At 31.9% G+C, this 18,322-nt stretch overlaps 1 protein-coding gene across 13 annotated transcripts in view; it reads right to left on the bottom strand.

Annotated features, from left to right (window-relative positions):
• Positions 1 to 18,322, bottom strand: part of LOC142335911 (cGMP-dependent protein kinase 1-like) — a 217,200-nt gene that overhangs the window by 143,964 nt on the left and 54,914 nt on the right. For 8 of the 13 annotated variants that reach the window (XM_075384281.1, XM_075384293.1, XM_075384287.1 and 5 more), the window contains exon 2: positions 9,751 to 9,868. The exons of 2 other annotated variants lie outside the window; for them this stretch is intronic. In XM_075384281.1, the coding sequence (XP_075240396.1) occupies positions 9,751 to 9,868 (118 nt within the window). Of the gene's footprint in view, positions 1 to 9,750; positions 11,128 to 18,322 lie in introns of those variants that run through there. 3 more of the 13 variants (XM_075384279.1, XM_075384277.1, XM_075384278.1) reach the window with 2 other exon arrangements.

Below are 18,322 nucleotides of genomic sequence, written 5' to 3' on the forward strand. Positions count from 1 at the left end.
TTTTGTTCACTTTTACTATAATTTTTGTTGAATCAACATATTTTCAACAAAAACTTTAATTCAAAAATACATTTCACGCTACAAAATCAATCAATTTTGTGCCCCTAATAGACGATAAGAAAAGACTAGTTCTGGTGTCATAGGGAAGTTTACTAAAAAAAATTCGAATTCTACTTGAGAGCTTTTTTATAGAAAGTTTGGAATATTTTTTTTGTTCTTTCAGGTCACCTAGAGACTAGTCACTTTTCACATCGCAGTTCTGTTAATAACAAACCTCATTTACAATAAAAAAGAAACCCAATGAACAAAAAATTCGTATTCGAGGAATCGCTCATTTTTTTTTTGGATTCGACTCTTAGTTTTCGTAGTTTTAAATGAAGTTTGATTTTCTTTTTGAGATTTTACTAAAATTTTGGAATCTTATAAACTCGCATAAACTCGTTGACTAAAAGTGCAATAGGTTTCGTAATTAGCATTAAGTGAACCTGTCTAGTGCTTTGAAAGGACAACTAAAGGCTGTTAAGACTTTGAAAATAAACTTTCGAATTTTTTTTATTATTACCCAATAATAAATTTATTTTCGTGAACTGTAAGTCAGTCTCAGTAATCAAAGGACACCCTTCATTCATACCAAAATCAAAAATGATCTCGTTAGCAATTTTTTCTTCTAAATATTGGTTATAGGAATTAATATTTTTTAAATTTTTGGACAAATTATTTTTTTTTGTTTTTGGGCATTTCGTATTATTGGTTCCTTTTGAAATCATATCACGTTCTCCGAATATTGATGGCTCCCATTGGCTTAGAGATGACGTTCAATGGATCCCAGATAAAGTTTTCAGAGACAAATATTTATGGTTTATATGTCTTCAACACTTTCTTCTCGCACTTTTCTACAGAATTTTTGGTTGTTGACTGTATTTGTTCTTGTTTTCATAGTCATAAGATTTATTGTGATGTCCTATTAATTATCTATGCATGACAAAAATCCTTGTCCTCATATTGAGGCATAATTGAACGTATTTATTGACTTCCGTCAAAGCTATTGAATTTAATGTTTGTTAAGACTATAAAAAAATTTTGAAGTTTATTTTAACATAAATCAATCTTAAACCTATTTTCGTTAACAGTAAGTCCATCCCAGTAATGACAGAACCTATTTGTTTTCTACTTTAATAGAAACTCATCTACATAGCGGTTTTGACTTCTAACTATTGGTTTTTTGACTTCGATGCACGAGTTTTCATATATTTTTTGAAATTTTTGGATTGCTTTTTTCGTAATTTTGGTTCCTTTGGAACTCTTATCACATTATTCTAAATTTGATAGATCCCATTGGCTAAGAGGAGACGTTCAATGAATCGTAGAAAAATTTTTCGGAGAGAAACTTATGGTCTAAATGACTTCGACACTTTTTTCTCGCACTTTTCTACTGAATTTTTGTATTTTGCCTGTATTTGTTGTTGTTTTCTTAGTAAACGACATGTTATAATGTCTTATTGAGTACCAATGAATGACAAACAACTTTGCCGTTACATCAGGGCATAAATTAGCGCATTTAATGGCTTCCATTGAAAGCTGTTAAATATTATGGCGTTGATACTACGTGGTTGCTCAAAAATTTCGTGTTTTTTAATGTATTTTTCCTTGTCATACGACTTTTTTGAGATAGTTTATTGATGACTTATGAATGAGTGGTATCACTGCTTTCCCATTGAGGTAGAACTTAGCGTTTTTATTGATTTCTGTTGGAAGCTATTAATTTTAATGGCTTTGATACAATGGGTTGTATCAAAAACTTCGTGGTTTCAATATATTTGTCCAAATTTGTTGTTTTTAAGTCTTTTTGTAACAATAAAAACAATCCCATTGCTCTTACAAAATAGATGAAAACAGAAAAGTTTTTACTGAAAATTTCATTCTCTAATAGCTTCTCTATAATAATTTTAATGGCTTCAATAATTTGTGTTCTTGCAAGTTGTTTATAATTTTTGACAATTTCAGCATCTTTAGTCCGTTCCTATCGCTTAGTCTAACCAAATACTAGTCCTGTTGGTTTCACAATGGCTTTTTAGTAAATTTATTAAGATTTATTTCGTTATAAGCTAAATATTTTTTAGATTTTTGAATTTATGTGGTTTAAAAAATGTTGATTGATTTCTGAATTTAACCTTTTTTTTCGCTTTGTCGACTTGTTACCTAGTCTCACTAAGTAAAACATCCATCTGCTGTATAGTTTGGCAAAACTAAATTTGTGTAGTTGAGGTTTTATCTGATTGCATTTTGACGTTAAAACTAGGTGCTTTTTAATTTAGATATTGGGCTTCTGCCGTGAAATTTTTGTTTTTGATTTTTTTGTTGTTTTTTGTTTTTTTCTCGTAGTCTTTTTAATGGCAGATCTCGTGAAAGCTGTAATGAGGCATGACATTATGTAATTCAATAAGTAGTTAGGCTTTGTAACAATTTTTAAAACTCAAACATATATTTTTGTTATCTCTTCATTTGGTTGACAACTAAGACAGAAATGTAGATGAGCTCGGGTCGGAACATCATGTGCGAACGCACGTTAACGCGTCTCCTTGTTTATATTTACCCTCGAAAATAGTTTAATTCTTTTTTAAAAACTAAGCACATCACATACTGACAACCGAAGCTCGATCTTTTCCTTTCAATTCTAATATCTGTTAGAATGACTGCTTTAGGTTTGCTCTATTTTGCAAAAGTTTAATCAATTTTTTTAAAAAAAGGAAAAAATAATAACTGAACTTTTCAGGCGCTAATTAATCCGAACTATTTATTGATGTGGTTAGCTGGTGCAATATATCAAGTAAAGGAAGCGAAGCAATTTGATATCGACAGTACTATGAGATTTCTTGGAGTGTTTTTTTAGACGAGTCCGGTGGTTACATTGTTTTAATGCTCTAAAATGTATTCCAAGTACCCCTCAGTTAGGAATTAAATTTGACAACAAAGTATTGGGGTTTTGAGGGTTTGAAAAATTTGTAAAAGCCTACTTGCTAAAAGGAAAATCTAACTCATTAGGAAGCAAGTATATTATGAAAATGGAGTACGGAAAGTATTATCAGACCGTTTTTAAGAAACTGAAAAAAAGAGGAATCGATAGCTCACCGACAGCTGTTATTTTGTTTCTCGTCCACTACTTTATAATGTTACCAAAAAATGGATTCATCCAGTTCTCAATAAAATAGCTTTGAAAAAAATGTTAACCAGGTATTGCGGTCAAGTCACCAATGCTGATTTGGCTTAACTTCGTTTCCCCGCTATTAAAAGTTTCATGTTGGTCTGTTGTTGTAATGTGTTATTAAAAAAGGAAATAGGCAATTTTTCTCAATTGTTCAAGTAATAAATGTTCGGACTTTGTATTTTTGAAATATCTCGAAGTACTAAAAAGTTTATGTAACAATATTTAAGTTACTAATAGTAAAGCTCAACTTCCATATAGAAATTTGTTGCGCCCAACATTGGTAAATAAAATTGAAAAAAAAATCTTGAGTATATCATGAATCTCTTTGTTTAAACGATTTTTACATTACTCTGCGTCAACAATTTAAGGAAGATCAGATGTGATGAGAGATAAATAAAAACGTTAAACATACCTGACGATTAGTTTTTAGATAGAATGTTTAAAACTATTCACTAAAAAGGTTGGTAACTTCACGATGCACACAAAAATGATTTTTACTTTCCAACTACTCTGAGACCTGTTCGCAAAAACTTGATCCTCCTGCCTCTAAAAAACAACCAATTTTGGGGAAAAATTGTGAAAAATATTTTAATTGCTGCTAATATGGATTTTGCTCAACCTCTTTCTGCGGCCTTTATTCTGATAGTTTAAGGCTCAAGAAAATTTAAAAACTAAAGGCTCGACAGATTTTGCATGAAATTTTGCTTGCAATAACTAATACAACAACAAAAAAGGCTTAGTTTCTATGTCAAATAAAATGCTTCTGAGGTATATTATCTACAAAAATATGCAGCTCATGTTTAAAATTGAATACCAAAAAATTTGGCTGGTTTTATAATGCCAATGAAAGATTGAGTTCTTAAAAACACATTTTTTAAAAAATTTTATATCATTATCAAACATAAATAATTGGTCTTCAGTTTCGTTTTTATAAAAAGAAGACTGTTCGTGATAGGACGTGTTGAGTAGAATAATGAGCTATCTCCAATTTGGTGCTTCTGCTAGCGTTTTGCTTTGTTTAGTCATCACCATTAGGTCCAGAATTCAAAATTGCGGTCACAATTTTTTTTGTTTTAAATCTCTATTTAACAAAAAAATTTCGGTGCTTTCCTGTAGTTTCATAAATCGGAAAGGCGTTATTTTTGAATTTTCAAAGTTGCTACTGTTCCTAGATGCAGAAAAGTTGCAATAAAACTTTTCATTCAATCGATAAAAAAAGTACTTTAACTCAATTCTTTCATTTTGATCGTAGTATTTCGCCTAATTCTGTTTTTACTGACCTTATGAAACGTGCAGTTTTTTGTCGGTTTTGTGTATTCATTATCACCAATGAAATGGCGAGTGATAAACTTTTTTCTCTGATTTTTATCAATTCCTAATTTATAACTGGTTTTCGAGCTTTTTGAACAAGTTTGAACTTTTATTTGATTTTTCGTTACCTGAATCTGCTGATAAGCAAAATCAGTTTACGTAATTGCATAGTTTATATAGCCAATAAAAACTAGATACTTTTTACCATTGAAAATTTTCGGAATAATGTTTTTTTGCACAAAATATGAAGATATGTTTATTATTGTTTGTTGTTTCATTTTGTGCTTCCCTTTCAGCCGTTTCTATGCTAAACCATTCGATAGCTATCGTAAGCATAAAAGCTTAGAAAAAGTTTTGAAAATAAGCTGACAAAACTTGGGATTGCAGTTGATCGCAAGATCTTATTACAAACTTCCTTGGGGTGATTTTTCAACGATAAGAATTTCAAGGAATTTTTGTTTTTTTCCCATATAAAAAAGAACACTTTTTTAACCATAACAGTCAAAACATGTAACAGAGAGTTTGACAATTGTTATAATAATGTCTGGAGTGTGGTTATATAATTCATTACATAAGTGTAATTAAATTAAATTAAATTAATTCTTAGATCGACCACATAGTGTTGATTGATGAGTCGTGGTTTAGTAAACTTTTTTAAATCTGATAGAATTCCAACTAACCCACCCATAAGTTGTATATTGTTTACTATCAGAAAAGGAATTAATATAAAATTTTTTCAATTCTTCTGGGAAGGTTTTTTTCTTCTCCAAGTCCATTAGGAAGTGAATTCCAATCCTTTGGTGCAGTTTTCATAATTGAACGTTCCAATTTTTGAGTGTGACATAGAGAATCCAAAAATAAGTCACAGCTTCTAAAGTTTTGTCTGATGCACTAAGTGGGCAAGATTGTGACATCTAAAGGATTAAACGCGGGTAATAGACAGTTTCTCAGTTTCCACATATAAGTGGTTCTTTTCAATTTGATTAAATATTCAACAGGGAGAAAAGAATGCTTTATTTTGAGATCTTTTGTTGAGTCTATTCTATTTCTGGAGTAACAAGCACGAATGGCCCAATTTAGTTGCTTTTCAAGCGATATAAACAACTTTTTTCTATTGATTGGATTAAAAGTAATGAATAGTGTAGATGGCTGATAACAAATGCGTTCAGAACCGTTTTCATTAGAAACGTTGGAATACGATTACGGAGTGTATAAATTGTTTTTATTCCACGCGCCATTTATTTTAAAAGATGCTTCACTTCGTCTTGGAAACTGAGATTTTAGTCAATATGTACCCCAAGATACTTGGCGCTTTTGGTCTCTGTAATAGTTTTGTTCCCGATTTTTATTAATTCAGATCCGCTGAAATTTCTGTTGCGGCTGAATAGTATGAATTCAGTTTTTGATGGATTCAGTTGTAGTTTTAGACTTGTGAAATATTTGGTCAGCATTATTACATTTTTTTCTATAATTGTTTTGCACTCTTGTTGTATAGGGGCGGATGCAAGGAGTAATGTGTCATCTGCATACTGTACAACCGCGCAGTTTTTATCAATTTGATCTCGCAGATCGTTAATATAAATATTAAACAATAGAGGACCAAGCACTGTCCCCTGAGGCACACCACGATCTAGGGTAATCTCATCTGAAATTACGTTATTAATTAGAACTCTTTGTTTTCCCCTCCGAGATGAAACTTTCTATTAATTTTTTGGTTTTAGAGTCGACACCTAATCTTCCTAGCTTCTTTAATTTTGAAAGGTTTTATATTGCTTTTGAAAGGTCATATAATAGTTGTTTGATTCACAAGAAAACTCACTATAAGATTTTGTTGGTGTTTATGTTAAAATTGAGTTAAGATCTACCTCATTGTTCCGACCCACTTGTGGGGGGGGGGGGAAGAACTATATACTCAAATGGGTTTTTGCTCAGTCAATTTTGGCCGATCGATATTTTCATCGCAGATATTTGAGACTGCTATCATTAAATTTCTCGGTTATCATTAAAGTGAATTATCGAGGATTAAATTTAAGTGAATAGCAGTCGGAAATCCGTTGTTTTTACTCATCTCTTTGGTGTTTTTTTACCCAATTTTTGTCAATTTTGCTAAAATTTATTAATGATTTTTACAAAAATATCATTGGTCTTATTTTTAGGGATAGAGGAGACTTGTCGATTAGTTTCATCCGAGTCCTTTGATTAATATTTTTGCTAATTTTTTTTCGAATTTCAGAATTTTTAAATCAAAATGGCTTCGAATACATTTTTAACACGTTGTTTGAATGTGCCAGAAGTAGAGACCTAACATCCGTGGTTACATTCTATAGAACTTCCAAAAAACTAAGCTAGTTGTACCATAATTTCCTTTGGGAATCTTCTGGCAATAAAATTGTGCCGGTCTTTCCAAAATATAACACAAAAAATAAACAAAATTCATATTTTTTTTGTTTTAATGAATTATTTCATTTAATTGATCCTATTTGCACACAAAGAAAAATAATTAATGGTTTTTTTTGAATCCCGGAATATTTGGGGCCAGGTTTTTTACGACTTGGATTCTCACAAGCTATAATTAATCGGATTATATTGGAGCCCGGTCTTTTTCAAATTATTTTTGCATTTTTGTTTTTTTATTCTGATTAATGACGAAAATGAATCCAAATCAAGGCCTAGTTACCTAGTTAATTTCAGATTCCACTTACAAAAAACGAGGCCAAACAAACATAAATTAAGTCTTCAAGAAAAGCTCATTTTTGTCATGGCTTTGAACATTCGTCTTTGATTTGGATTTGATTTGCCATTCTGTTTTTAGCCTCAGGACTTCTTCTTATTAATCGAAGGGTCATTGGGGCTCTTTCAAAACTATAGGTGGACCAATGCAATGCATTCAGTTGTTATTTAATGCTTCTAAGGATTTTGGATATATTTATTTTAAGAAAATGTCAGGGGAAAATTTTTTCCATTAAATGTGGAATAATCAAAATAACAATTTTAAAGATTTCGGTGAACCCTTTACTATATTGATGGCTGCGAAACCGTTCTCTCGCAAAATAATTTTTTTGTTTTTGCTTCTAATGGTCGTTCCTTTGTTGTCATACGGGTTTTTGTTGACAAAAAACAGCTTTAGTCCCTTCTATGGAGGTTTAGCTGAAACTTTTTACTGATTTCAGTCAATAGCTCTAGGTTTCAGTGACATTCAATTTAATTTTTAATCTGAAGTATATATTTTGGTACTTCCTAGTTGTTGTTCTCATTTTCGTCAACAAGAAACTTAGTCTCATTGTTGACAGAGTTCATCAAATTTATGTTGAGCCAAACATTATTTGCGCTGCTGATTGTTTTTGGCTGACGTCTTTACCGCTTAGAAGTGTGTTTTCATAAGAACTTCATGAGTTTTCGATAATGGTCCTTTTCTGTGGTTCATATCCTTGTCTTTTTCATGAAGATCCTTTTCGAGGAATTCATTCAAAATCAAAAGAGACGAAAGCAAAAAATCGCAGGTTTTTTGTAAATTTACGGTTTTTATTTTAAAGTCTTATAGTTTTAATGATCAACACTGTGTCTTCGATAGAATGTTTGTGGAATTTTGAGTTCTGTCCGTATTCCGCATTTGATGTTTTTGTCTTTTTATGATTCGACCTTAGTAAAAACAAGCACAACTAGCTTCCTGAGCAGTTTCAAATTAATCCGTTTTTGTTTTAAGTTGACACTTTATGGTTTGTTTGAATTACTGAAAATATTTGTTTCAAAAACCGGTCGATTTTGAGCTCGTCTTTTTTCTTATTCCCGTTATTTTTGTAGCTGAAGTTTGCCTCCATTTTCTAGTGAACCGAGATCCATTCTTCATAATGGCTTTTTCAGGTGGGATGTTTGGATATGAGCCTTTTTCTGAGTTTTTTGTTTTTTTTGTCAAAAGGTCACACTAACTAAGATCTTTAATGTATTCTATGAATAGCTAATTATTTTTTATCGGTTGCGACACCGCTTTCGTGTTAAATTATTCGGTTTTCTTTTCTTTTTTGCGCGTTCTTTTTGTTGTCGCCTGACATATTATGGACAATGACAGGTCTCAATTGCTTCCTATGAGGTATAAGCTAATCTTGTTAATGAGCCAAGTTGATACGTATTGGTTTTATTCAATCTGATGTTTCTTGTTTTCAAAAATAGAAACATATTTTTGAATTGTGCGCCATTTTTTAATCCTGTTACAGAGTTTCAATTTTAACATATTATGTTTGTCTTGTCCAGTACTCTCATAAATGGCAATTCTCATCGGCCCTCTAATCCAGAATTAATTTTTCACTTATTTGTTTGTTGGTCGATACGTGAATTTTCGTAATGTTTTAATCTCTCCCATTTGGTAGACGATTAAAACAAAGCGTGGATGAGCGGGGTCAGAGTATTAACGCACAGTACCGAGCCCCTTGTTCGTACTCTGCTTTTTGATTGCCTCAGACATAAAATTTTAAATGAAATGACTTGATGCTATATATTTTGTTATTTGAAAATTATCAAAAATTTGCGCCAGCCCTGATCAAAAGTTAGAATTGAAAAACAGTTTACAAAATGACGAACTGAAGTTCTCGAATTGGAAGTGGTTTCGATCACGGATGTGGGCATTTTTTTCAAGAAAAACCTGTCGTATTAAAATGAATATGCCCCAACACGAATAAATATAGAAAGTGAAATGATCAAAATTCTGTTCATAAAATTCGCTTTTTAAATTTTATAATAGTCTAACAAAGGAGTGAATTAAGATGTATAATATTTATAATTTCGGAGCACTGATGACATAAGATTTTCTGCAACTATAAAGATTTTGAACACCGAATTTGCTTTTGCAACAAATTATTAAAGCTGTACAGCTCATCTATCCAGCTCGAACACCTTAATAAAACTAAGATTAAGGATTTTAAGCTGGTTGTTTGACGGCATTTCATCCAAACTTTTTAATTAAAATATAAAACTAGCACTCTTTTTTAAAGTTTGCTTCAAAAAACATTTGACAAATTTATTGTCAAAATTGCAATAGTAATCACAATTTAAACCAAAAAATCAACAAACATTTTGAAAAATCTGGAAAAAGGCAGGCCGCATTTTTTCAGCAATCTTTTTGAAATATAACTAACACTCATTTTTTAAGCCATCTTCAAATTCGATCTAATAGTATTTGCAACTTAACCCAATCTTTATCAAAAATTGAACAGAAGTTTGAAGAAAAAGGGGAAAAATACCTGAAGGACGTGTTGCGTTGATCATGAGTAGTGCTTGCCCACATTTTAGCCCCAAAGTTAGCCCGGCGTGTCTCCGGTGTGAACGCAACTGACCTTGGCTCTTCAGACTGATTGCGCTCTAAACGAGAGTGAAAATTCACCGCTTTTTTCACCTGCGGCGAATTCTGTCTGCTGTTCACGTTCTGCTGGTTTTTATTCATATTTAGTAAACAAAGTAAACAATAAACAGAATTCCAATTATCAACGTTGAAAAAACGCAAACGTAGCAAATTTAAACGCTATGGTGTAACTATAAATTGGTGTAATAACGGACTGTAACAGTTTAAATTCAACAAATTCCTTCAATTTTTTTTTTGCTAACTTAACATTTTTTTTTCGTTTCCATATCTGTTTATATGAAATGAACTTTATGTGGAAAATGAGTTCAAATTCGAAAAATAAAATTGAGTTATGATTACTTTGCGTAGCTGATGAACAAAATTTCGAATTGCGGGGGTAATAAAAGTTTAATAAACTTTCAGCGTGACGCGCGGTGCATTCAACGGGCTCGGAGGAAAAATTAATAATTTAGCTAGAAAAAGTGGAGCCTCGATCAAACTGAATTGATGCCTATAGTGTAGGTGTTTTGTGGAACAAACTCAATCAAAATATTATATAAAGTATTGCGTATTATTTTGTATGTTTAGAGTACAAAAAAGTAGAAATAATCAAATCACTCAAGCGAAAAAGACATTTAATATAAACAGTTTTATCACTCAACAATAGCAGGTTAGGGTTATATTAAAAGGTCGATAAATTTTGCTACAAAGGGAAAAATTTAGTGTTTATAATGGTTATAAATAAACCGATTGGTTTAGCACACCGCAGCTAGAAAAAAATTAGAACTTTAAAGCAAAAATACCGAAAATAAAAGGAATGCTTATATCACAATAACGCAAATTTTTCCATCAATTTTTTCCTTTTTTAATGGCAAATTTTTTTAACTGCCTCTAGGGTTGAAAAATAAATATAATTAAAAAATAAAGTAAACAAATCGAGCAGGAAAAAACAACGGTAGCTTCATAAGTTGGGGAAAACAAATGCGGAACCTACGAAATAGAGTGAGGGAAGGTTAAGACTGAAAAAGGGGGGCTAGGGCGTGCAAATGATGGACTAAAATGCGGAAGGTATATATTGCAATTAGTTAAGATACACTGCAAATTTTGTATTGACAAGAAATTGTCACAAACAGACAGAAAAGCAGAAAAGAAGCCTTGAAAAAAATATTTGTTCATTGAAAATAAAAGCGAAAAGACAACAACCACTTAAAAGCGAGAGAATGTTAAAAGTACATGTTTTTAACAACTTTCTGGTGAGAGAACAATATGCTGTCGTAATGAGAGGACATAAAAACCCCGAACGGGGGCAGTGGTGGGATTGAGGGGTGGGGGGGGGGGTGGTTCAAATGCAAGCGGGGTGAAAACATTTTTATGCTACGGTTGACTTTGTGGCAACAAGTATAAAAATTTTAGGGATGATTCCAAGTTAGTGTAGTTAGTAATCCTAGCGGTTAGTAGTTTATTATGACTGACACATCTGTGGTTAATAAACCCGCGTCTAACTAGTCTAACTACTATAAACACTGAGCCCAGGAAACAACGGCACTGACTGATAACTACGGGCTGCACTTTTAGGATGAAAAAGAAGGAAAATACGATGGAAAAACGGAGGTGGTGGGTTAGTGGGGTGAATTTTAGCTTCCTCTTTCTGTGTATATGTTCCAAATGATACCCTTGATAGAAAATTGCCCTTTTTGCCCGCAGAAAGAAGTCTGCATATAATGATAAAAGACAGCTCTTAGATGGGCTATATTGGTGCCCGTTATATGGGATAAGTTATATCGTTTGTAATGGAAATAAATAGAGCTTAAGAATGAATTATTTTCCATATTTCTATCGCGTTAAAACGATCTTCGAGTATTTTCTTCAAAAAAATCTTTTTTCATGAGTTGTTGAGTGATTTCGGTTTCAAAGGGAAAAATTGCTCCGGGAAATAATGCGGGATTCTTTTAATTTGGAAAAAAACTAAAAATTCAGAAAAAAGGTTTCTTTTTTTATTGAATTGTTTTAACCATTTTTCTTTCCCTTTTCCAATTCTGATGCCGCTGTTTAGATTTTCTTTCAAAATTTTATTTTTTTTTTGCTAATTAACGGAGGCATAAATTGTTCGAACAAAAAGCAAGAAAAAAACAAAAATTAAAAACAAAAAGTAATCATGCAGGAGTAATGTCAATGATTTCGTTTGATAACGAAAACAATGTAATTTTCAATAAAGAGTGTAAACATAATGCAATTCTTTCAGAATAAAAACAAAACAAATTCAATGAACCAAAATTGAACTAAAACATCAGTAGCATTTTAATCACTTGAACTCTATTGAATTATTGAGAAATGGAACAATTCACGATTACAAAAGGCAATTGATGACGCTAATGTGACGAGATATGCTAAATCACCTTTATTATTGTCTCTACTTTGTCCACAGAAAACAAGGAAAAAAGGAATAACAAAACAAAACATTGCTTCCTGAAATTGGCAGGTTGCAAGTTTAATTATCAAGTAGTATTTTAAACGGTTGAAAAGGTAGGAAAGAAAATTTAAGTGGGCCATTTTTTGTTGCAGTTGACGAAAAACAGCTCGGGCACAAAAATATAAAAACAAAGTATCGTTTATGCGTCTATTGTTTGATCAAAACAATATCCTAAAGTGATTTTATTGATTGACAGAACTTTTCATTCCAAAGTTAAATAACTAGAAAAAAATTGTTGCCTGAAATCTTATTTATCTATTAATTTATAACACTAATCAGTGCATGATGTCAATCACTTGAAAAAAAACATAGCGTTAAAAAACTTCAATCAGATTCAAAATATCTACCGAAAACAGCTTAGTTGCAATGAAATAGGATAAAAATTAACTCATTGCATAAAAAAATCTGAATGGCCTCCCATTTGCTCATGAATAATATGAGGGTTGTAAACTTACAAAAAGCCATAAAAGTCGGTCAAAATAGGAATAACAGCAAAATTTTGAGACGAAAAAAGTCGAGAAAACTGAGACGAAAATTGCTGGTACCCATTAAAATCGCACGCTCGAATGAAACATATATTGAATCATAAGTTTCTTTTGTACCTTGAAATCTAAAATAGAAGTCAGATAAACTGAACTAAACTGAACATTAAAAACAAAAATTTATCAAGAAATATGCTGGTGAAAAAATAACTGAGGATTTCTAAACGTCTATTCGATGCGTTCTATGCGGTTACGATCTAGCCAGCGATTAGAAAGTTGGCGAATTCTATGACTGGGCTTTTTTAGCAAAAATTATTATTTTTAAGTTTTATTCAAAAAATTCACCACGCAAATCATGCTATAATGGAATGTGAAAAATCAAATCAATTTATCTATTCATTTTAAGAATCAACGAATGATCCGCAAAAATAATTCCGAATAAATTTGAATCTTATAACACTTCGTCAAAATTTTCTAAACGTTTCTAATTTTTCAAACAAGCAATCAATTTCAATTGAAGTTCTTGAAAATTTTGAACATTCCAGTTTTTTTTGAAGACTTTTCTTTATTCATTATAGTTTTATACACCGTAATTTTAAACACTAATTTTGTTCGTGGTTTCGGTCTTTAGAAAAAACTTACACTTTTACATAAGATTAATCAGACGTTGATAGCAGTGCAAATCAGCGCTGAATCGTTCTAGAGAAATTCCGTTTTTTTTTCTGGACGGCTGATTATGTCACAATCTAGCGAGTCTTGCATTTTCAGTAAAATTTAATGCATGAAAAATTATTTGTCAGCCTAAGTCCAGCCAAAAGGCTTTGTTTTGCATGCAATTTGAAACGTGGGTTTTGTAATATTTGAAAAACCACAATACTAATTGTGGATATTTGTATCATTTAGTTTGCGTAGAGAGTTGTAACCACACAGCTAAATGGGCTTTGTGGTAATTGCCTAAAAATAGCTTAAGTATAAAGACTGTTTATACTATTATAGGACTTACCAGTTATAAGCTACAAAAATGTGTGACATTATTCTGCTCAAACATAAATTTGATGTATTAGTAATTTTCATACTATAGAGGATTATTTTAGCCATCTATGATATCATTATAATTTTTTTTTAATCTTCAAAAATGTAAATTTAAAGTTATAACCACAACAAGAACGTTTGGTTAAATATTTACATTTTCAAAATCGCCTCGTAAATATATGAATAGTTTGGTCTTTACACTTCAGTAGAAAAATTTCCTAAAGCCTCTTACTTGTCTATCTATTGGAACACGTTCATGCAGTTTGACCATTTCGCTGCTTAGTTTTTCCTTAAATTTGTTTTTAGTTTTCTCTTTTCGGATTTCAATTGGCAAATTATTCCATTTCCTAGAAAAATTTCTGATCAGTGACCTGTCACTCCATTTGGATTGGCACTTATTCTTTGGAAAAAACTGGACAGTTCTGCAGTTTTTGGTCAATTCGTACTTTTCAAGAATCCTGAAAGAGGAGTTTTTGGTTTCTCGACTACTCTGTTTATATTGTGAGAGGAGGTCAAAAAATTTAAGAAGACAAACTTTTTTAATGAAAAGCTCTGCTGGTAAAATTTTGTCTTTCAGTAATAGATCTCTTGCACTGTCAAACTTTTTGCGCAGGTGGCAAACCTTTATTCCCCAATTTATTTGTTTATTAACTCTTTGAAGTGACATAACCGACAACGATTGAAAAAAAATTGCACTGAAATTAACAATTAATCACTATGCAGAAAAACTGCCCCGAAAATAAAATTTTGTGGAGTTGCATTGTTTACTCTTGTAATGTTTACAATGAGTAAATCTTAACTCTTGAATTGTACTAATTCAGCGCTGAAATTCATAACAGATTTTCATAACGATGAGACGACTGAAAGTTAAACTGAACAAAAACACAAAGCGGCTAACAAAAAAATAGATTCAACTTCCTCAGTAAAATGCTTGAATCGAAGCAATTGTTAATGCCTTCGAAAGGTTGACTAACAATGTCAGGTGTTGAGGGAGAGTTAACAATCTCGACCTTTCAAATCCATTTAAATCTTATTTCGGTTTCAACGGTTGCCTAAAGTTACTGCTCAGTAAGAGACGGTGATTAGTAAAAAACAGTGGTGAAACTCTTTTGCAAGGTTTTCTCGATGCTGTTGGTTTTTAACGAATGGCAGGGAAAATCAGAATGCTCAGTTGAAACTTGATGTAAATTATGCTAACGTTTTAATTGTGAGTTGATTGAAATCATCACAAAAACATCTTTTTTAATTTCCCAAAAAAAAATATTCAACTGCTCACTTCACTAAAGTCTAGAAATATTTTCAATGTGCCACAACTGAAACAACAGCAAAAACCAGCAAAAAAGAAGCTTTACTCAAAATAAATTCTCCGCTGTTTCAGATTTCTGCTGCATTTATGTATTGCTAACGACCTAATTCGTCAATAAATAATGCAACTGATTTGAACGCAACAAGGGTTGATCAGGAGATTGTGCTAGGATGTCTTTCACTCAGGCGGGCTCAATTAAATTATACGAAAAAGTAATTTAATTATGAAGAACTGAATTTTAATTGAGCATGCTTGATGAACGACGCTAAAGTATTTGATGATAATTCTTTGTTAGTTAATCAAGTCATTTTGTCCTTACTCTACTTTTGCATTTTTAGGTGAAAAAAGTTTAAACAGAAAACATACACAAATTAATTGTCTTCTAGGTATTCAAATAAAATGATTGAGCAACGGGCTAATTTTTAGTTCATGCAGTTTGTCACATCTCAATGATAAACAAACTTCAAAAAAAATTTCTTATATAGTTTTTGAGAACTGTTTCAGTTGCTAGTTTTTCGTAACTTTCTTTTTATTCCAAATACAATGCTTTATGTCATAACTTTTACGCACTAGCTTGGATCACAGTCTCAGTCTTCGGATGAATAAAAGGCAGTAAAATTTTTAGCATCAAACTGCCGAAGAAAATCCGCATTGTGGTTATCTGGTTTTGAATTCGAGATCATATCTGCTCTATTTAGATGAGCACATCTGTGCTTGGAATGCAAGGATTCCGTAATTAGAAATTTCGCTAATCTATAGACACAAAGAGCATCAATTAAAAATTGTGTTCTGGATTTTTGAATTCAACGAATCTGACAAATTGTCATAAAAAACAATAAAAATTGAATTTAACAAATGTGCAAGGCAAAGAAATGTAACATAAACCAGACAAATTGATAATGAGTAACAAACTGATAATGACAATTGTTTGCACACGTAAATGTTTGTGAAACAGTGGAAAAAAGTTGCTCTTCAATCTTCTGGGAGCTGTTGCTTTACAATTAATGACAGGGATACTAGACTAGTCAGATATACTTTGCTGTAAGTTATACTAATGCTTCAATAGTGAATTGATCAAATTCACTACACGGTCGTTTCTTCCTTGTCAAAAATTTAAACAATAACTCGCATGCCTAACTGTCTAACAACATCTTTGAAGCAATAACAAGTGAAAAACTAGCAAAATGCAGCGAAAAATGAATCCTAACACAAAACAATTTCTCCACTGTTGTATCTCTCCGCAGAATTTATCAGGCGTTAACAGCTTACCTCAACGGTAAGTTATTCAATTAGTTTCAATGCAACAAGTCTTGATCAGAACAACTACGATATCTTTCACCCGGGAGTGCTTAGGTAGAATACTTATAAAAGAAGTACTTGAATTATGAAAAGGTTTTTTTTGAGAATGTCTGTTAAATTATTTGATGATTCTTTGATAATTTTTTTGTTAGATATACCAGGCAGAGTTTGAAATGTACTTTGTAATTTTTTAGTAGAAAAAATTTAACAAAAAATACACAAAAATAACTGTAATCTCGATATGTTTTCGAAAACGGAATGACAACAGACAAACGTTCAGTTCGATCACTTTGTAATATCTCATTGGTTAAGAAGTGGCTTGTTTTTTAAAAACTTTTTTTTGTCCATTTGGCATATCATGAATCTGAAAAATATTATAGCAAAGAGACTAGGAACTATATTTAACACAAATGCAAGCCAACTAAAAGCAAAAAAAAATACCGAAAACTTTAATTTCTACAGGATCATGAATGAGATTAAACAATTTTTATTGCCTTTGAGAGGATGCTGAGTAAAAACGACCAAGTGTTGAGGTTGAGTCAACAAGTTAACAATAACGACGGTTTTTTGCCCATTAAAATCTTATTGCGATATCAAAGTTTTCTTGAACTACTGATGAAGTAAATGTTTGACACACGGTGATGGGTAAAATATTTTGAAACGGTGGCAAAACTCTGCTGTAGTACTCTTCTGAAGCTGTGCGTTTATAAAGATTGGCGGGGAAAACTAGAATAATCAGCTAAACTTTGCCCTAAACTATGCAAATGTTCTTATCGTTTATTGATTAAAACCATCAAACGGTCGCTTTTGCTTTCTTGAAGCTATTCTCATTGTCACTCGCCTATGCCCAAAAGTTTAACAGTTTTTACAAAGTTGATGACAACTGAAATAATATTAAAAAAGAAAAAAAAGCTGTCAAAAAATGAAGCCTACTTCAAAATATTTTATAGTTCCTCATCATTTAAGTGGTGCTAGCAACCTATTTCGTTGATAAGATATGCAACTGCTTTAATTGCAACAATGGTTGATCAAAATTCTCAAATGGCTTAAGTAGAAATTTTGAAAAAAACTTTTATACACCAAACGCTGCGTGCTTTATATTAGTTTACCTGCAGACAAAAAGTCTGCTGATATTTTCCCGTATTTGTAGAAGGCCTGCTTGTAAAAATTATGTTTATTTCAATTTTCTTCTCATTGAACATTGTAAATGCATGTCTATAAACTGGCGAATGCAAAGGAAGCCGAAATAAAAGTAAGCCGACAGAAAAGCAAGCCGAAAGTTATGTAATGGTTATGTAATCTATCAGAAATAACACATTGTTAGCCGTTACAATCAATACTGCGCGTAGTATTATAGTGCATAATGTATTCCAATGCGCCAAAGAAACAAAAATACGTCAATTTTAGACATCTAGTGTGTACGGGCCTCAGCGGACCGCTGTCCATGGGCATGTCTCTCATCCGCTGTGGGATGTAATCCGGAAATCGCGGACCGGTTATCGCGGCGAAGCCAGGGGCAACTTAAAATAACGGTGTCCCAAAAATTTTTCGGCTTACTTGACCTCATTTTCCAAATTCGACTTGCTTGACTATCGGCTTGCTTTACCGCCAACTTATAAACTGCAGCTGGCAACTTCACCAACGAGTACATCAATCGATAAAAAACGCATCGTGAAAATAGGTGGCACTTTATATATTACAATAGTATACAGAAAAAAAATCCCTACATTTTAAAATATTGTTATTTTGTAACGAAAATCACCATTTACGTAAGTACCATAAGGATCAAAAGGAAGAAACCGGTTTGTAAAAAGTCGCTGATGAAAGCGACTAAGTCATGTTTTCATCACTGTTTCATGATATTTCAAAACTCTTCTCGCAAAAG

The sequence above is a fragment of the Convolutriloba macropyga genome, chromosome 3, assembly GCF_964194025.1.
Source record: "Convolutriloba macropyga chromosome 3, txConMacr16.3, whole genome shotgun sequence".
Classification (NCBI taxonomy): domain Eukaryota; kingdom Metazoa; phylum Xenacoelomorpha; order Acoela; family Convolutidae; genus Convolutriloba; species Convolutriloba macropyga.